Source organism: Cajanus cajan, chromosome 2 (assembly GCF_000230855.2).
Source record: "Cajanus cajan strain Asha chromosome 2, NIPB_CcT2T_4, whole genome shotgun sequence".
NCBI lineage: Eukaryota > Viridiplantae > Streptophyta > Magnoliopsida > Fabales > Fabaceae > Cajanus > Cajanus cajan.
This window is the reverse complement of record NC_138518.1, coordinates 66,613,806-66,636,301: the sequence shown is the minus strand read 5'-3', so window position 1 is coordinate 66,636,301 and position 22,496 is coordinate 66,613,806. Positions and strand designations below refer to the sequence as shown.

General features: G+C 27.1%; 1 protein-coding gene and 1 long non-coding RNA gene across 2 annotated transcripts; both read right to left on the bottom strand.

The window, feature by feature from the left end:
- Window positions 1–4,788: 4,788 nt before the first annotated feature.
- LOC109816014 (cyclic dof factor 4) lies at window positions 4,789–5,899 on the bottom strand. Its single transcript, XM_020380862.3, has one exon. The coding sequence runs from the start codon at window positions 5,516–5,518 to the stop codon at window positions 5,033–5,035; it is 486 nt and encodes a 161-aa protein (XP_020236451.2). The 5' UTR covers window positions 5,519–5,899; the 3' UTR covers window positions 4,789–5,032.
- Window positions 5,900–20,304: 14,405 nt separating this feature from the next.
- Window positions 20,305–22,496, bottom strand: LOC145955326 (uncharacterized). The gene is made up of 3 exons (XR_014431947.1): window positions 22,227–22,496; window positions 21,970–22,120; window positions 20,305–20,613 (listed from the first exon to the last, which is right to left on the bottom strand). It is a non-coding gene; the product is annotated as an uncharacterized LOC145955326 (long non-coding RNA).

The following is a 22,496-nucleotide window of genomic DNA, read 5'->3' as shown; positions in this document are numbered from 1 at the left end:
AGATAAATTATATAATAAGAATGTCATCTTTATGTAAGAATGAGAATAATCAATTTCAACCCTTGAATTGAAATGGACTATTTAAATTAAAAGATTACAAATAAAAGTTATTAAATATCATTATTATCATATTTACTTTTATCATTGTTGATACCACTATTGCTATTGAAACTATTGTCCTCACCACCATTATCGTCCGCATTTTCACCATTATCACCACCAAAAATGGTTGCAACAATAGTGACTGTGGTAGTGATGATAATAGTGACAATATTAATAGTGTGATGATGGTGTAATAATGATAATGATAATGACAGTATGAATGATGATGAGAGTGGTGGTAGTGATGATAATAGTGACAATATTAATAGTGTGATGATAGTGAAAATGATAATAATGATGGTGTAATGATGATAATAATAATGACAGTATCAATGATGATGACAATGACAACAATTCTAATAGTGATAAAGACAATTATGAATATGATATCATGACACACACACTCACACACACACATGTGTATAAAAAGATTACAGAAAAGTTTCATAGATTACACTCAATTCCAATAGCGAAGAAAATTAGCTACTCATGGTGGTGAGAGCAATCTACGTTTACAATTAAAGCATAGAAAAGAAAAAATTGAACCAAGATCCATGTCCCCAAATTGTCTTGAAGCTTTCCTCTTTCTTTAGAGCTTTGTTCTCTCTTTGTTTATGTTCTATTCATTCCTTTTTCTCTCTCTTCATCCTTTTTATATGTCCAAAAAATTAAAACAGAGTATGCTATAAGTGACCAATCTACTCAACCCTTTTCAAATAGTTGAGCAAATTTTAGATATTTTCATGGTGAAGAAAACTTCATCCACGACTAAGCCTTTTTTAGTTCACTAAGCCTTTTCTAAAATGAAATGAAATTTTCTTCCTCCTTTGGGCCAAATCCACTCAACCCTTTTTAAATGGTTAAGTGGATTTTTCTAATGCACTCCTTTGCTCTCTGTCTCTTATCTATTGAGCACATCCAAATTGCTTAAGCAATTTTGTAAATTTTGAAGGCATTGGAACTTAATCAAATCTGCATGAAAAATAAAAGTTCATTAGTCCAAAATCTATCAAATCTTCACAAACTAACCTATTTACACATCCTTTTGATTCTTACAATATTTTAGGGGTTAAAATTAGATTTCTTTTAAAACTAGTTAAATAATTATCAAAATAGTTAAATTCTATAAGTAAAATTGACACTTATCACTTCTTCATTTGAGACTTCCATAGCTTGAACTTGAGAAATATATCATTCTTTTTGTTTCAAGACAAAAATTCAAACTTTTCGTGAGTAACCATCAATGAAAGTTAACATGTACCTTGCTCCACCATGAGAAGGAACACTTGACAGACCCCATAGGTTTTAATGGATATAATCAAGAGTTGTCCCTCGCATTTTATGAACTTTAGTGCTAAATTTTACTCTGCATTATTTTTCATAAGCACAATGCTCACAAAATTAAATCTAGCTTCCCAGTTCTTTGTTCCCCAAGCAAGCCTCTCTTACTAAGTTCATTCATTCCACAGTATTGTCACTCATATGGCCTAACCTCATATGCCATAAACAAGTCTAGTTAAGATCTGAAATAGAAGAAATCGTGGCTACACCTACCAGCGTGATGCTTTGCAAGATGTATAGTCTATTTTTCAATTTTCCTTTCATAACAATCATGACACCTCTAGAAACCCTTAAGCCTCCTTCTTCAGCTCAATGTGAACAACCAAGAGATTGTAACATGCTCAAAGAAATTAAATTCTTTCAGAGTTCAAGAACATACCTCACATCAGTTAATGTTCTCATAATACCATCAACCATCCTAATTTGCACTATACTTTTACCAACTATACTACAAGCACCATCATTTCCCATTAGAACTTTGCCACCACCAATCTCTTTATATGTGACAAACCAATCTTTGTTAGGTGTCATGTGAAAGTTATGTGGCCAATCAAGAATCCATTCATTATCATTTACATTAAATGAGACAAACTAAAGAGAACATTTCCACCATTTGATTCTTCTGAGGCCACATATGCTCCATGATACTATGAAGTACTTTCTCTATCTTTCTTGAACTCTAGACAATTTCTCTTCCAGTGCCCTTCTCTTTGACAGTTATGACATATGTTATTGTTTTTATTTTTGTTGCGTGATTTTGATTTCCTCTTTTGGAAACACTTTTTTCTTCATTTGTTCTTCCTTTTACCATCAAACCTTCATCTGAGTTGGTCCCACTATATGAATCATTCATACACCTTTTCAATTCCAAAGATTGTAAAGCTATATTTTAACTTTTTCCATTGATAGTGAACATCTACCGAAAATTATTGTGTCTACAAAATTTTCATAAGCTCTTGGCAAAGAATTAAAGAGAAGAACAACTTGGTCTTCATCATCAACCACAACGTCAATACTTTTTAAACTAAGAACAACTTGGTTAAAATTATCAATATGTTTGTGAATGGAGTCATATTCTTCATGCATTTGCATGGTATATAATAGTTTCTTCAAGCAAAATCGATTATGGAGAGACTTTGTAATATACCTACTTTCAAGTTTTGTCCAAAGCTTGTCAGTAGTCTTTTCTCTTGAGATTTCTCCCAAAACTTCATCACCCAATGTTAACAATATTATGCTATGTGCCTTTTTCATTATCACATTCTTTTGTACAAGTGTGAGATCAACTAGCAACTTTGCTTCTTCTTCCAACACCAACTCATCACATTCTTGTTGTGTAAGAAGAACGAGTATCTTTACTTACCATATATTGATTTTATTTTTGCTAATAAATTTCTCAATGTCAAGTTTCGTAGATACCATAGCTCTTATACCAATTAGTTATGGTAAAAACATATTTGACGTAGAAATATAAATATATGAAAGATATATAATTAGTACTATAAATAATCTCTATTGTTAACAAAAAAAACAAAATTACAAAGAAAAATTTTCAATGAATTCTTTATCAGTTACAATGTTCTCTAAAGATTAAATCATATTACTTTCACTCCTATGCTTGAATCAATTGTTATAATCTTAAGCAATTATTTATATAAAATACAAACAACACAAGTCTTCCATTATGAATGATTAATATTAATCGAACCCTTAATTTGATGAATAAATTACAATTATTTACTAAATATAGAATACGTAACACTACTCATGAACATATAACATAATACTTCCTCTCGTCTTTTACTATATAAGAAACAAATTGTACTATTATTTTTTTGTTATATTTTATGGAGAAAAAATTGCTTTAAAATATATTAATTACTAATTTTCTTTTATATCTTTCAATTTATTGTAAAATTTATTAATGAGAATTTTACTATTTTTTTGTTGCATAAATGGATACATTTATTAGTCTATTTATAATAAGTTACATTCATTGGTGAGAAAAAAAATTATTCTCAAAATTAGGTACACTATCATTAAATATAACTACTATTTAAACCATTAATTAAAAAGATTCAAAATTTATTGATTTTCATGAATTAATTGTTTCTTACACAGAAGATCTGAGAGAGTAATAACTTTTATTAGACAAAATTAATATCAATTGAATTAAGCAGGCAAACAACCACCATATGATATATATATATATATATATATATATATATATATATATATATATATATATATATATATATATATATAATTTTAGTGCAATCTATTTCAAAAGGTTTATCATATTTTTAATATTCTTTTATATTATCGGAGAAAAGCAATTTAATTAATGAAACAAGTGGAAAATAAAATACTGATGAGGCTACTCTTTTTCAAACTCATCTTATCCGATTAATTACTTATATTATTAGTGTAATAAACAATAAAATTGACCAGGTTACGGCTATAAAACATGAAATTGGAATCTTCATTATTTTATTTTAACTCCAAATTATTTTCTTATATTGATTACGTAGAGTAAACGTTTTGGCCGGCTCTAGAGCCAAGTTGTGAACGAAAGAAGTATAGATTCCCTAATTTTCAAAGCAGAGAGAAAATAAATAATAATTAAAACACAATTTGCTCTAAAATTTTGGTATTTAGTCTTTACTTTTATAAACTTTTCCCTTTCTTTCTGATTGACCATTTCTTCCGTTTACGTTTACATCAAAGCAAATGAATTAATTATTATTAATGTACTTGAATTAATTGTGTTGATTATGTGAATTTATTAGGTGAGAAATAATCTGAGCCGTTCACGTTTCCAATAGCTAGAACGTGATTGATTCATTTGCCTTATTTTTTTTTCAAGCAATATACATCTTCATAATCAGATAAGCTTTATATTTTCACTGCCTTTTCAAGCCTCCTTTGTTTGTATCTTTGGATGTTTTGGGATATGATTTCGTGGAGGATGACATTTTTTATATTTTTTATTTTTACTTTCATGCTGAGCCGCAGTCACAAGCAATTCTATAAGATACTTTGGCCAATTTCATATATAATATACAGAAAGGGATAATGGATGCATCAATATTACTATTAAAAAGATTATTTTCCCGCAACGCTATCAAATAATTGGATTATGACCACTTGGGTCATGAGTATTCTGGAAGTTGGGAACAAATATATATTTTTTTTCCTCTTTTGAAATCGCTTTAGATGTGTGAATTAATGAGACGAATTTATAAAAGTATTACTTATTTTACAGTTCTACTATCTGTAAATAATTTTTTGAGAATACATATGTGACGAAAGCTAGGAGAGACGGATAAATAGAAGGATAAGACATAGGTGCAATATTATATAGTTTTTTTCTTCAATAAATTAAAAATACAACCTGTGTGATAATTATTACAAGTGTTATATTTTTATCAATCACGAGCCATAACTTGTGTTTTTATTTAGAAAAGAAAACATACTTATAAAATGATACCTAAGTCTTGTAAGCAAGATTAAACTAAAAATCGTCGAAAGGAAGACCTACGTTAATACAAGAAAAATAAAGACGGGAAGGTTTGAATGAAGAAAGAGCTTAAAAAGGTTGACGTTGACCACCTGAGCTCATACTCCTCCTTTTAGATGGAAAAAACTGTCGAAAATCACCGTGAGCCACAGTGTGAATGTGAACATGCCATTCATTCAAAGCCAATCCCTTCAAACCAAATTGTTGTTGGACGGTGGCCGCGAATCCACCGTCCGTATCATGGTAAGGCGGTTTGGCCTTTCGTCGGCCGGCTCCCACCGGTACGTTACGAAGGGTTCCGCCAGCTGTCCAATACCTCTGGCAACCTTTACAGAAATGTCTAGGCTGATTAACATTGTAGTTATTGAAATAACAAAACTTGGTTTCCATGCTATTGCATCTAGGGCATGGAATGATCTTATCTGGCCTCTTTTCTTCTGTTCCATCATCTTCACTCTCGTTTTTATCTTCTTTTATCTCTCTACCACACAACATAATCGTTGTCCCAAACAACTTAATCCCTTCACTGGCTTGGCCACTTTGTACTCGAGCCATTCTAGAGAAAAAGAGAGAGAGAGAGAGATTATTCTTAATGAATAAGGTAGGTTTTTAGGTTGGGATTGAGGAGGAAAATTTGTGAAGGTGCATTTATATATACATAGATATAGGGCAATAAAGCTAAAAGTGCATAATAGTTAGTACAATCATAAACCGTGGGTGATGGGTCAGTGGCAGAAAGTCCATGTGATAAACGCCAAATGCAAAATGAAGGTGGAATATAAAGTACGTTGCCAAGAAAAGGGGAAAAGAGGAAAAAGTTTAAAAGGGTTTGAGAATAGTCATGGAAAAGCTATGGATGAAAGCTTTTTGTACACATCAGTAGTCTACGTCATGATCATGCACTGCTAAAATGTATATACATACAACTCTGGCCCAATCCAGCTAGATCGCTTACAAATTTAAGTGTAAAATTAAGGTTGTGAATTTTATATATATAGAGAAAGAAGAACGTATCAACTATCAAATAAGAGCATCTCCCTAAAAAAGTGAAGGTTGTTAACTCTTTTTTTTAATTGGTCATACTATATTAAATCAAATTTAGATTTTTAACAATTTTTTTAGTGTTTTAATTATTTAAGAATTTAAAACGAGTCTTGCATACATCATAAAAAAAATAATCCAAAATATTATCTCATAAAATACATTTAATTTTAAATAATAAATATATTTTTAGTTTCTATAATATAGTTATTTTTCAACTATGATATAAAGTGGGTGATTAATTATCATTTGAAACCATAAATACACGTAAAATATGTATTATCCACTCAATATAGGTTATTTTATATTCTAGATTAGGATTCAAAATTTGGGCAACTTGTTATAAAATAATCAATTTATGATTTTAGTTTTTATAAAAGTTTTATAACATGAATTTTCATATGGGTTAGGTATCATTAATCTCTATATGATGAGAGAGAGGAAGTGACTTGTTGTGTTTAAATTCTGCCAGCTCAAAGATATTATATATACTAGGCTAAAAGGAACTTCTAGCCCCCTCTACTAGAGCTGTCAAAACAGGCTACTTGACTCACTTTAAAAACGAGTAAACCCAACTTGACTCACTTTTCATTTTTTTAAAAAAAAAATTGGCCCAGCCCGGCCCACCACGGGTTGGTGGGTTATACGGGCCAGCCCACCAACCCACCAAAAATTTTAAAAAAAAATTACCAACAAAATTCAAAATTTTAAATTAATTATAAATTAACATAATAGTCATAAAATTAGTATCATTAATAGTCATAAGTCATAATTCATCATACAAAATTAAATACAAATCATGATAAAAGTCTAAAATAAAATTTTTTAATATCCCATCATACAAAATTAACTACAAATCATACTTAAATTTTTATTGCAAAAAAAAAAAATGGTGGGTTGGTGGGCTACCCGGCCCACCACGGATTTAGCCCGGGTGGGCTGGGTTGAGATATACTTGGCCCGGCCCGGCCCATTTTCAAGGTGGGCCGGGTTGACCCACGAGTTCCACTTTGACGGCTCTACCCTCTACCACCTTAAGTTTCTTTAAAAAATTCGGTAAAGAGAGACACTGGAATATTCTATATTAAATAATATTTTTTTGAGACGTCTAAATACATGCTTGTTGATCTTAATGGATAATTAAGTAATGAATTATGTAGAGAATGGTTAGTTATTTGTTTAGACAAGTTATTAATTAGTTGTTGCTATCCTCCCGCGAGCGAGTGTATCATACGTACACCACAACATAGAAATGTTTAGTGTCCGATACAATCAAAGCACGATTCAAGTTTTCTTTGGAAAAATCTTTTAGGGTTTAGGGTTTAAAAGAGAAAAATAAAATAGTAAAAAGATAAAATCAATTAAAAAAATTTATAAGTTAAAATCAAATTATATATCTTAGTATTTTAAAAATAAGTTAGATGATTATATATATATATATATATATATATATATATATATATATATATATATATAAAAGAAGGAATCTATTTACTTTGAGAATAAGCTTACCTGGAGTTACTTTATTTAATAATTTATATTCTACATTAAATTTTAACAATTCAATGGTAGAATTTAAAATTCTTAATATATAGATTAAGTTTGTAATTTTTTTTAAAAAAATATGAAAACTATTTGACATCTCGTTTCATTAATTCAATACAACAAAAAATACTTTATAAGAAAATAAAAAATCAATCACAAAGTCCACTAGTTATTAAAAAATTTCAAGAGATTGAACAAGTTTTTCTAAAAGAAACTTGTGCTAAAATTCCAAATGCTTTTTGGAGTAGAAAATCATTTTCAATTAATCTACTTTATGTGGAAGGCTTTCATGAAAGTTAAATTCCCACTAAGACGATGCAAATGAATAAAGAAACTCTTGAATTGTAAAAAATAAATACAAAGATTTTTAAATAAAAATTTAATAAGGCCAAGCAAATTTTCCTAGAATTGTGTAGGCTTCTATGTGAGAAATGCTTCAAAAATAGAACGAGGAGAACCTTGTATGGTTATTAATTACAAACATTTAAATAATATTTTAAAATGAATTAGGTATCTTTTTCCTAATAAATAAGATTCGATAAATAAGCTTTATCAAGCAACAATTTTTTCAAAGTTTGTTATGAATTCTAGATATTATCAATTTAAAGTTAAGGAAGAAGATAAATATAAAATTGTTTTTAAAATTCCTTTTGAACATTATGAATGGGACGTAATGTCAATGTTTTTAAAAAAAATGCTTCTTTAGAATTTTAAAATTTTATGAAAAATATTCTAAACCCTTGTTCTGAATTTTCTATGGTTTATCTTGACGATGTCCTAATTTTTCTACATCAATTGAAAAACAAAATATTTAAATACTTTCAAAAGAAACTTATTAAGCAAAACAGAGTTGTTATTTTTACTAAGAAAATGAAAATAGCCCAAACAAAAATACAATTTCAAGGTCATGAAATTTTCCAAGGAAAAATCACACCTATTAAAAGAAGTATCGAATTTGCTAACAAATTTCTTGATGAGATAAAAGATAAAAGTCAATTACAAAGATTTTTAAGAGCTTTAAATTATGTAGCATATTTTATTGTCAAATTAGGATTATTTGCAAACCTTTGTTCAGTAGATTTAGAAAAATCCTAAACCCTGGACTCTTGAATGGTCAAATGTAGTGAAAGAAGTTAAAACTTTAGTTAAGTCTTTGCCTTGTTTAGGAATAGCTAATCTTGACGCCTTTATGACAGTACAAACGAATGCTTCAAAATTAGGTTTTGGAGGCATTTTGAAACAAAAAATTAGGAAATGACCCAAAACAAATAGTAAAATTTCATTATGTAACATGGAATGAAAACCAACTTAAATACAATGCTATTAAGAAATAAATTTTATCTATTGTCCTATGCATTACTAAATTTTAAAATGATTTGATAAATAAAAAGTTTTTACTTCGTATTGATTGCAAGTCAGCTAAATTTTTTTTAGAAATAAGATGTTAAAAATATTGTTTAAAAACAGATTTTTGCAAGATTGCAAAGTTTGTTATCATGTTTTGATTTTAAAATAGAATTTATTAAAGGAAAAAATAATTCAATTTCAGAATTTTTAACTAGAGAATTTTTACAAGGAGATGAGACCAACCACACCACAGCCCTCTAAAGGTTTGTCCTTAGGCGACTTTGTCCCATCATTCTCAAAAATTACTCACAAATTACCCCAAAACCTAACACCTCTAAAACTAGAAAACTACTAAATACCTTAACTACCTTCGATTCTACCGTAGGAATTTCCAATAAATTCACTCTCCTTGATAATCCTGAACTAACAACCCAATATACAACCTCAAATAAATCTCCAATAGAATTCATTCTTTAAGACCAATGCCAAAAATTTATATCAATGGAAAAGAAATTTGAAGAATTAGAACCATACAAATTTATCTCTAAATTATCTCCAAAAAAGGGTGGGATCGATACCAAAAGATCAATCCCTAAAGAAAAATAAAAAAGTTATCAATTTATCCTAATAGATACCCGATCCATAGAAATTACCCTATAATTTGACAAAAAAGGCCCCATGAAAATTTGCTACTCTAAGCTAAAAAATTTCGAGGTCTTAACTTATAAACATTGGAATCAAAAACCATTAACAAAAAAAAAATTCTCTCGTCCCTATGATTCTCCTATTTTTAATTACTTTGATTACTAGGAAGTCTGGTCCAAAATCCTCTTTGAATTAAATCCTTATCATTCTTGGTATATTTCCTTCAAAAATGAATTACTTACAAAAATCCCAACCCAATTTCAAGATTGGTTCCATTTTAATGGATCAGTCAAAGCCACTTTTCCTCCATAAATAGTTAAGATTCATGATATGTTTAAATCAACAACACTCAACCTAGAACCTCACCTCAAACTAATTATCTTTTGTTCAAGATGAGTGTAAGTTGGTTAATGTAGTATAAGTATGAATTTCACCAACATTTAATAGCTCCTTATCCTAAGGTTTTATGCCTTAAGGCTAAGGTATACTAGTGGAAAAAATTCAATATTTTATACTTAGAAGAAAAATACAAGAATTGGAAGAACGGATCAATTATAGGCTTTACATCACCCAAAAAGAAAGCTCTTGAATTATCACCATTAAAATTGAAAGGATTATTCAATAAAAAAATTAATAGCAAAGCTAAGGACAACTTTATATTCATTAGATTCTGATGAAAAATAAGAAGATCTCAATGAAAGAACTAGCAATCCTAATCCTTATCTTCAAAATAGGGATGATTTTTTTGGAATAAAATTCACTCAAAACTTGGATGATTGAAGGTAGATCTTAAAAAATATTTGAATTTGTCTCTGTATATAATTATTGTCGAATAAATCAACCTTACAAAATATCTTTCATTATGAATGAAATACAAGCAATATTGCAAAAAGAAATATGAAAAGGAAAAGAAAAGAAAAAGAAAAGAAAAGCTCTAGCTAGCTCAGAAGAAAAGAATTCAAAATTTTTGTTACAAGAAGACAAAAGTCACTCTAAGCAAGAAAAAAATCTTATCCAGAAAAAAAAAATAATTTGAATTCAACATTTGAATTTTTTTCCCTTGTAATTATAAAATAACCCTTAGTTGTATGAAAAAGGTATCGATCAGCTTACCTATATTGAGTCTTTATTCTCTCCCTTTCTTAGTAGTTTCTTTGTAACTTTTCTTTATGGAATTTCTACTTGTAGTTAGAAATACTTTGTAAGTAAAAAAAAAATATTTTCATTCTCTCTTTTTTTGTCTTGGTTGATGTGCCAAAATTATTCTAAATATTTTGTTTTGGAAATGCATATTCATGTTAGAAACATTAAAGAAGAGCATGAATTATTAATTGCATATTTGAAAGCTGAAATTTAATTATATTTTGATGATAATAATAGTTCTGTTTAAAGAAATCCTTTTACCATTTTAGATAATATTAATCGATTACAATAGGGTATTATGTGGAATAGAAATCTTTTAAAGAAATTTACATTACATAATTATTTATACGCTTCTATTTTATCATGCATATTCTCGGTTAGAAATGGTATCAAAATCTAACGATTTGAATGATGAAAATGAAAATTTTAATTACATTTTTTGTCCCCTTATAATTTAATGTGTTAGTAAATTTTAATTTTCATAATTTTTATTGCTCAATATTGGTCCCTACATTTTATAAATAAGAATTTTAGTTTCACCATTTACTCACCATCCAATTTTTAACATATGTGATGATATTTCAATTTCAGCACGCCAAAATTTTATAAATTGATAAATAAGTATTTGACATGACATTATTTGTTTATTTATTTTATATTATATAATTTAATTTGTCAATAAATAAACAATTAATGCTACATCAAAAAAATTTTGAGGCACAAATTTGATGATGTGTTACCATTGAGACTAAAGTATTATAGTTTTTTTTTTAAAAAAAAATGTGGACTAAAATTGAGAAATTAACATTGTAGGACCAAAATTATCACTATAATTAAAGTTTGAGTCCCGTAAATAACATACATTTGAAGTGACATTATTTATTAATTAATTAATTTTGAATAAATTATACTTTTGACATTTTATCTTATTTTTTAGATTTATTTTAGTCATTTATCTTTTAAAATATTTATTTTGATCTTTTATTTAGATTGTGCCTAAGCTACGAGCAATATTATACTGGTGGGAGATCACATACTTGAAATCTGGGGTAAATCACTTAGTAATTGTTTATTAGATGTCATATCTTCTATTACTGTGACTATAAAATAGGCATCGTATTTTTTAGATGTTACAAGTATTCTTTAGCCTATTGTATTTGTATATGGGTTAGAGTACCCCTTGTACTCCTTTTTAATAAATCTCTTTTGCTTATAAAAAAAAATTAGATCAATTTAATCATTCTAAATTCATTTTTTGACTTATTTAAGATTAAAAATTTATTTTATAAGATTCACTTATATAAAAATTATTAAATGAAATTGAAGTTTAAATCAAATGTGTAATAAATATAGTGATTAAATTTAAAAAAAAAAATTAATTTTATATTATTTTTTAGTTGTCCATGAGATATAATTTTTACATGATTAATTTTTACTATTGTATTAAAATGTCAATTATATTTCATAATTTTAATATAAGTGAACATAAGGTTATAAGTTTTACATTTTGAATAAATTAAAAAATAATTTAAAATTATGTTACAAAATTGAAAATGATGATTGTTTTAACATGATCAAATTAATTTAAATAAACAAGATAAAAGACCAAAATATACATTTTAATAAATAAATGACTAAAATGACTCAAAAAAAAAATGAAAATAAAGAATCAAAACTATAATTTAGCCATTAACTTTATATTATATTATCTAATTTGTTAAAAATAATTAATGTCATATTAAGACTAGATAATATGTTACTATTGAGACTAAAAATAATATTCCATTTTCTTTAAATACATAAAATTTGAGCAATTAAAATTATAAGATCAAAATTATTTATACAATTAAAATTTGTATTACTTAACCGACATAAGAATTGATGTGACACTATTTATTTATTTATTTTATATTATATGATTTTGATTTGTCAAAAAAATAATTAATAACACATCAGAAGTTTTCGTGGCACATATTAGATGATATGTAAACATTAAAACTAAAATATTCCATTTTATTTTAAAAATATGTGAACCAAAATCAGGTAATTAAAACTATAGGATCATAATTACTCGTATAATAAATTAAAGTGCAATTAAGTGATAATTAAATTTAACAAACCCCACTTTTTCGATATATATTCTACAAGTGAGTTGGGATGCCTCCAAATAAATGATCTAGGCTTGAATTTTTGTGCCTTTTAAAAGGGCAATAGAACTATATAGGTCGGTCACGAATCAGATTTTAATATATATCGTGCAATTTCTTTAAGCGAATATATTTATCGTTAAAGTTGCATGTTCCTAATGGCATTTGGTAGCACTTTTCATCGAAAGCCAACTTTTCAGGTTCCAATGGATTTTTGGAAAAAGGTTAATGTAGTTGTTTATTTTTAGGAAGCTTTTTTTTAAAATAAAAAATACTTATAATTTAGGATAATTGAATAAATTTTTGAATAACAGCAAAAATATAGTAAAATAATTTTAATGATTTTTTAGATGGTAAATGTGTAACACCGGAAATTTTAATTATGTGTATTGATTTTATTAATTTATTTGTTGTCACAATTAGTTGTTTAATTGTTATAAAATTATAAGGATTAAGAAATTCTTATGAGTTTTTATTATTTAAGAGTTGTTTCATTACAAAAAAAAATTGTCATACAATGACACAATAGATACTACTTTTACACACACAATATATATAATATATGTTGGTATATTGTTAAAAGGTGTGGACATAAACTATAATGACACACAAAATATGTTGTTAAATCTCATTCAAAATCAGCACTAAAATTGTATGTAGCTATATATCAAATAAATATATACCTACATATATTTTATCTATAGTGAAACTTTTTGTATGTCACTGTATGTAACATTTCTTGTAGTGTTTTGAGCTGAAGTCAAGTTGATTAGTTAGGGAAGAATTAAGATGTAAAGTTCATAAATTAATTTCTAAAGAAAACTATAGAGAAGTTAGAGAAAGAAGCTCTAGAGGTAGAAGAGAATCATATTTTCTTCAAACTTCACGAATTTCTCCCATCCTTCTCATAAGCGTAGATTATGTTGCTGCTTGGTGATTCAAAGCTTCAGAACCAAGAATCAAAATGTTTTACGTTGTCGTGTGGAGTTAGCTGAGAGACTCCATTTTCTTCTTCTTCCTTGATTCTAGCTAATTGGAGGTCAAAGAAGCTTGTAGAGTTAATTTTGTTGTATTGTTGTTGTTGATTGTTGTTAGAGTTCATCAATTTTCTGAATATATGTTGGATTGAGAAAGAGATCCTCATGTTTTGGGTTTTTGTTGGTTTTTGAATAAGTTAATAAGAAAGTAATGAATTATACTCTGTATTGGTTGCATGTTGATTTTGATGTACAATGGTGTGGTTATGTCATGTTGGCAAGTTACTAATTTTTAGGTGGAATGAGCCAAATGCGACTTTGCCAAGTGTAGAAATCGTTTTTGCGTTGGACACAACTTCGTTGTATCGGACGTGATACAGACCAAAGGCTCTCTACCTTATTAACATCAAACACAAGATTGGTAGCGTCAGATGTGAGTTAAAGGAGAGTTTTTTGACTTGGTCGCATCAAGCGTAGGTTGAGAGGCACCGATTGTGGTTGCCTCAAGAGCTCTTTAACTTGGTGAGGTTGGGCTCAAGTTTGAATGGTGTTAGGCATGATTAACGCAATGGTTCTTAGGGATGACAAAACGGGTTAGTCTAACCCGTTTAGGCTCGACTCGACACTAGCCACCAAAAATGGGCTAGACCAAGTCAACTTGCTAGACAAAAATGGGTTGGAAACCTTGACCCACCCTAGCCTAAGGGTGGGTTAGCTGCCAAAAAACTAATATATATATATATATATATATATATATATATATATATATATATAAATGGGAAAAAAAAGGGAGAATAAGGATTTTTTTTGCATATTTATTTTTAGTTATTCTTTCAACATATATTTTTTTAACATCTAAAAGACATACATAAATTAGTGTACATAAATAATAAAAAAAATCAAATTAGAACTAATTTGATTTAATTTGATGCACAACAAATTTCAAATTTGTTGCATAACAAAATAGATATGTAATTATAATAATATTAATAACTCTTGTATTACATATAATAAAATAAATCAAATGCACAACAAATTTATTGTACATAAATTTGAAGTGACTTAATTAAACTTACATTAAAAAAAAATAGATAAAAAATATTAAAAATAATTGCCTGCCTCGACTTGTCATTTGGCTTAATGGATTGGCAAGGCATGCTCCCTAACCGACCCACCAATTTTTGGTAGGCTCGTAGGTCGTGGCTCATTTTTCCACCCATAATGATTCTCTGCCTAGATGATGTTAGACATAGGTTGAATGGTGTTGAACGTGAGTTAGGAAAATGTTTTTTTCCTAAATGAAGCCGAACAAAAAACTACTTACGCCAGACTTGATTCACACATGAGCTCTCTATCTAATCCATTCTAGGCATAGTGGATTGGCGTAGGGAAAGCCATAAACTTTCTGCCTCAATGATGTCAGGCATAGGAAGAATGGCTTTAGGCGTGGGTTACCAAATGAAAACTTGATTTTTATTTGACTAAGTTTGGAGCATGTGTTGAATTGAATGAAGTACTCATATGATGTATGTTGATATATGATTCTAGTTTATTATGCATTAATTTGGGAAGATGTATAATGATGTTTAAGTTGCTAAAATTATAAGTTGATTATGAATAGGAGTTGAATTTGAAGCATACATGTAGTTGTATTATGTTGATTGAATTAGAACTAGAGGAAAGTTGTCATTTTAAAAGATGAATATCCCATTATGAGGATATGGTGTTGTGGTGCTCAGAGAGCCTAGTTGTTAAAAAACCCTACTTGAGTATAGTTGACTTTTGAAGTGAAGTGTTGAGTTTTCTCCAAGTCCTTTGTTGATATAGTACGAGGACAAGGTCGAGTCATATTGATTAAAAGTTACTAATGAAGATTCTTAAGGAGGCAAAGTCGAGCCATATGTATATGATCACAAAGTGACCAATTAAGTATGGTACAAGGTTGAAAACCAAAATCCCTAACTATTTGCTAAAAGGGGCACAATATTTGGAGGGTAGTCGACGGACTAATTCCATATAGGCTTAATTATGCATGTTAAGGTATAGTAGGTTCACACCCAAGTTATTTTATTCCTAATAGGGATAATGGACCTTCCTAGTTTAAGTGGGAAAATCCAAGAAATCATGTTGTGTTTGCATGCGTATGCTAAGTTGATATATTGATAAGTTGTATGGTTGTTTACCTAGACTTATTCTACTCAATAACTCACGTTCTATATTGAATTTCAATGATCCAATCATTAAATTAAAAGATCTTAATGCATAGACTAAATTTGTAAGTTTTAAAAAAATTAAAAATGATTTGATACTCTGTCTCGTTAAGTCAAATTGACAAATAATCATAAAAATATTTTATATATTGATTCAAATTAATGAGACAAAATATAAATTTTAAAAAATTTACATATTTGATCTATGCATTAAATTTTTTTATTTAATGATTGAGTAATTAAAGTTTGATATAAAATATGAATTATTGAATAAAATCTAAAAAAAACTTATTCTTGAAATAAGTAAATTTATATATCACCATTGTTGCTTATCCTTTTTCATCAAATAAAATTTAGTTGTACGTGGGTCAAGTTCCCTTTTAGTACGCAACGTTTTATATGATACTTTTCTATGCCATTTCTTTACTAAAGGAGTTATCATATAATTAATTTGGAAAGTGATCCCATTCCAACTCATTATTCTGGTGTATCATGAAGATTAGAAAGCATAAATTTGCTTTCTTTAAGATACACTTTTTTCGCGAGGATTTTTTAAAGTCAATCTTTACGTATTGATTTGGTGTGCCATCAATTTTAAAAGCAAAGTTATGTCGGAGCAAAATATCAGTCATAGATTTCTATTAAAATAAGGGGAAAAGTTGAATTTGTTGATCTAATCCGTCACTTAAATAGAACTAATCTTTCGTTAGTATATTTTAATTATTTTTTTTTTGTATCATTCTCCTTTTTTCTTTAAGCAAGAAACGAAATAAAGTTCAGCTATAATTAAGTATTAGATTTATTAATATTATATGTGCACTACTACATTTTAACTCTTTAGTAATATTTTATTTCTTAAATTTATTAAAATGTTACTATATATTAAATAAATAAGTTATTTTGTAACAATTTTTTAAAAAAAAATCATTATAAATAGAGTAATATTTTTTATTTTAATATTATTATTTTCAATTATTTTCAAAATTAAAGTTCCATATCGAGTAAAAAAAATATCACATAGATTATTATGTAACATTTTCTTGAAAAATATTACTATAATTGCTTCAAGAATTAAAGTCCTACATCAAGTGAAAAAAAATGTATTTCTCTCATCTCTAATTGTTACCCATAATTAAAGTCTCACAACGAATAAATGAATGACTCATAAAAAGTATACAAAATCATATAGTTATACTTAAGATAAATGAACTTTGATATTTGATATATAACTAGTAGTGATTAATTAAGAATGTCTTTAATCTTTTCTTGAAGAACTCCTAGAGATTTAGGCATAAAAATATAATAATTGATAATAATATCTAAATTAAAATTAATTATTTTATAAAGTTAACAAAAATTTAGCAACATCATTAAAATGTTACAAAAATATTACTTTGATAAATATTGTCTAATTGTATAAAAATGTTATTAAAAATCTTTAACAACATAGATTATATACAACATTTAATAATATGTTGCTAAAATAATTTAGTAGTATTTATACACAAGTTGGTAACATTTTTCAAATATTACTAAAAGTTCTTTGTGTTGTAGTGGTGAAAATTTTAACAAATAACAAGTTTTTCAATATATATCAACTTCTTGAAAAATATATCAGCAACTCAACATAATTACTTAACTATAAATAAAGATTAAAAAAATAGTGATTTTGCATGTAGCAAAATGAAACTATATAAGGGTATATATAAGTTGCTGGCCAGTTTCCTCCATAATTCCAACAGTAACAAATGCATATATTAAGGTGATTTTAGTTACACTTAAATTAAAAATAAAAGAACAAAAGATACAAGAATATTAGATAATGTATGTCAAACTATCAACAAACTTAAAAGTTGGTAAATGCAGAAAATATATTTTAGGATCATTTCGATGTCATTTATCACTTATTTTGACAATAATAATAATTTATCTAAGTGTTATGAAAATTATAAACGGAAATAAAATAATATCTACACACAACCTATTGTTATTACAAGAAATATTGATATTACATACGGACAAAATCCATTTGTAATCAAGTAATTCTATGGGTAACATTAAGTTTTCCACAAATTATTGACGGACAAAAGACAAAATATTAATTATATTAATTTTAAATTATTATAGTTTTAATGTAAAAATAATTTTGAAATTTCACACAAAAAACTTAATTATTAAAAATTGTCATAATATTAAAAAATACATTAATAAAATTAAGATTAAAAACTTTCAAAAGAAATTTAGAAATTTGACTACTAGATTTTAGCTCTTTAGTAACATTTAATTCTTACATTTGTTAAAATGTTACTATATATTAAATAAATAGGTTATTTTGTAAAAAAAAAATTTAAAATATCATTGTAGATAGAGTAACATTTTTTATTTCAATATTATTGTTTTTAATTATTTTCAAAATCAAAGTTTCATATCAAGTAAAAAAAATATCACATAGGTTATTTTGTAACATTTTCTTGAAAAATGTTACTATAATTGCTTCTAGAATCAAAGTCCCACATCAACTAAAAAAAAGTGTATTTCTCTCATCTCTAATTGTTATTCATAATTAAAGTCTCACATCAAATGAATGAATGACTCGTAAAGAATTTGATATATAACTAGTAGTGATTAATTAAGAATGTCTTTAATCTTCTCTTGAAGAACTCTTAAAGATTTAGGAGGCATAAAAATATAATAATTAATAATAATAATAATAATATCTAAATTAAAATTAATTATCATTTTATAAAGTTAACAAGAATTTAGCAACATCATTAAAATGTTACAAAAATATTACTTTGATAAACATTTGATAAATGTTGCCTAATTGTATAAAAATGTTATTAAAAGTATTTAACAACATGGACTATATACAACATTTGATAATATGTTGTTAAAGCAATTTAGTAACATTTATACACAAGTTGGTAACATTTTTCAAATGATACTTAAAGCTCTTTGTGTTGTAGTGGTAGAAATTTTGACAAATAACAAGTTTTTTTTAATATATATCAACTTCTTGAGAAACATATCAACAACTCAACATAATTACTTAACTATAAATAAAGATTAAAAAATAGTAATTTTTCATGTAGCAAAATAAAACTATATAAGAGTATATATTAGTCGCTGGGAAGATGGGAAAAGATTCAAAATGTGGGAAGATTCTTCGTGTAGAGGAGAGGGTCTTAAAGTGAAATATTTGAGACTGTTTCTAAATTCGGAAAACAAAGACCTAACTATCTCAAAGTGTGGCTTTTGCATTGGAATCTCTCTTGGAGAAGAGAATGGTTCATGTGAGAAATGGAGATGTTTGAAGATCTTAAAAAGACCTGGAGGAAGTGGTTGTCAGTAGAACAATGAAAGATACTTGGTTTTGGCTTGGTGATATGTCAGGCAATTTCTCAGTTAAAATGGCTTACTCGGAGTTTCTTAGTTTTACTTTTGGGTCGCAACATCTAGATCTTTTTGTGGATGTGTGGAACACTAAGGTACCTATGAAAGTATCTATTTGCATACGGAGGGTCCTCTTAAACATGATGTCATCTCGAGACAACCTTATCAAGAAGAATATCCAACTTGTGGAAGAGGATGCTATGTGTCTTGTAGAGTTGAGGCGGAATCTATAGCTCACGTCCAATTTAGGTGTAGAGAAGCCCAAAAGGTATGGAAAACTTGTTTTTGGTGGTTCAATGTTGTGTCTGTTCTCCCAGGTACACCAAGCTTACACTTTTATCATTACCTTGTGCTATCTTAGAACACTACTTGTAGAGATAGATGGAAAGTACTTTGTTGTGTTGTGGGTTGGTGTATTTGGAGACACAGGAATGCATCTTTACATAAAAATCAAGTTTTTGACTCCAACAAAGTAGTACAAGACGTTTTATTTTTTTCATGGACTTGGTTAAAGGAGCTGACAAAGGACTTCACATACTCCTTCAGTCAATAGCAAACCTCACCTGGAACTTGCTTATGAAATTGAATTATATTTTATTAGGTTTGGTTGGGAGGGTTGATATTTCTTTTTATCACTTATTGTAGTGTGTTAATTCCTTTGTACTTCTAAGTACTTTTAGTGCCTAATTATTAATAAATTTCTTTTGCTGATAAAAAAATGAAAAATAAAAAATTTGAGCCATAGGAAGTAATATATTAAAACATCCATGCTAAAGACAGAGGAATGTATGTGAAAGGAAAATATAAGAAAATGTGCCGAATTAAAAAGAGAATTTTGGTCATAGCTACAAAAGCTCTATGCACAAAGAGACAATGGAAATGGGAATAGCGAATGAGTGAGTCAAGTCATTTCAATATATAAATTATATCTGAGAATAACAATCATTTGCCTATGCCTTGAATAAAAAAAAAAAAAGTTTGCCTCTCAATCTAAAACATCTGTAATTCATTGGAGTATATATATGCAAGAATCAACAGTTGTGGAGAAAAAGTGACTTTGCCAATTCGCCAATACATAGATACCTGACTGAACCTAAATCATTTTTCCTTTTCTAATGTATTATTTGTTACGAATTATATCGATAATAAACAAGATTAGTGCCGTGAGGCAAGCCAGAAAGAAGCAGCAACAAATTGTCTTCCTGAAATAAAATCAAACACGAAAACCTTAGCAAGAAAACTATAGTGTAAAAAATAAAATAAAATAACATTGTTTAGTATCATAGCTATTTTAAATATTAAAACTGTGATTAATTCATTGTGATAATTCACGCTGAAATTTTAAACAGATTTTTGGGGATTTTTTTTTACTTATTTCTTTAATTAATACAGTAAAAATATTTAATTACTAATATATATATATATATATATATATATATATATATATATATATATGCATATATATACAACATTTACGATTAACCAAATATTTTTATCAATCAAACATATTTTAATCATTACTAAAATTTGTTATTATTGGGATCTATGATTTTCATGAATCACTAGAATATGAAAAAATTTATCTTCTCACAAATATTCCTTATAGTAACAGAAAAAGTAAAATTCTAATATTAATTAGAGAATATACTTGAATCCAATTTTGGTCCTTACAATTTTGATTTTCAAAATTTTTTATTACAAATAAGCATTGTCAATCAATCATTAATAAGTCATCTAAAATTAAAAAGAAAATATTGTCGTATACACAAGTGACACTATCTGAAATTAAGTTAATCACATAGAAAAATAGTATTTCTTTCATCTGTTACCTTAAATTATTTTACAAAAATCAAAAAAAGCCAATAAATAGATGAAAAAAAAAATTTATAAAATCAACTTTATTATTAACCATCTTTATTAAAAATGATGAACACAACAACTTTTTAAATAATATTATTATGGATATAAATAAAAAAGAAGTAATTAATATTACATTAAAAAGCTAACATGACACTTTTAAAATTTATTTTTTCTCCTAACACCACACCTATTACGAGATGAAAGGAGTAGCATTAAAAGTTAATAAAAAAATGTTTTAATAAATTATAAATTTTAATTGAAATAAAAAGAAATATAACATATCTATAATTAAAAAAAATGTAGTCTTCACATGAAATTAAGTCAAGGTTAATATTTTTTTGTTTATTTTAAGATCACATGTTAATAGTGGATTAAAATTATTTAATTTTGAAAACTAGGAGATCAAATGTACAATAAAATTTTTGAAAGAATAAAATTAATATTTACATAATTATAGAGATCAAAAGTGAATTTAAGTCTAAAAAATATTATTAATTTTTTTTATATTATTAATCATTTAAAAATCTTCATTGATATAATTTTCAAGATAAATATTATAAAAATTCAATAATAATCTTATTATATATAGTGAGTTTGTATTAAATAACGATATAAAAGATTTTAAATTATATGTGGACAACTTATTTTCTCGTATACAAATTTAAAGCAGGGAGCAACAGAAGGAAAAAAGAAATCACCATATTCCCCTTGGACACAATCGTGGTGCTGCAGTACCCTTAAATGGATACGATGGAACATGAGAAACAATCTGAATCTTTGATGCAGGTTGAGATTCAGCTTGCGCAGCATGAAGTTGTGATTGACCAGTACACCAATATGTGGGGTAACCTGCTACACAATTGCCATCATTTACATATGGATCAAAAACCAGAATAAAAAAATATAAACATATTGAACATAACAGTGACTAATATAATGTCTTCAAACACTATACCTTTGTCTGTGGCCATACACACATTACTCATTTTTATTGGCTTGGATACACTCAGATGAAAATCTCAGCAAACAAATTTTATAAAGTACGCAATTGGGAATAGCGTTAGAGAGTAGCAAAAGGTCATGCATTAAGATTAAATAATGTTAGAAATTAGAGGGTGTTTCATACGTAAAATGTTTTACATTCTTCAAAATCTTAAAATGAGAATCTTAATTTCATGTTTAATAATTATTTTAAAAGAAAAATTTTAAAAATGTAATTTTTTAA

What these genes read in the sequence shown, in the direction of transcription:
- LOC109816014 (XM_020380862.3), bottom strand. Translation starts at nt 5,518, where the DNA reads ATGGCTCGAGTACAAAGTGGCCAAGCCAGTGAAGGGATTAAGTTGTTT.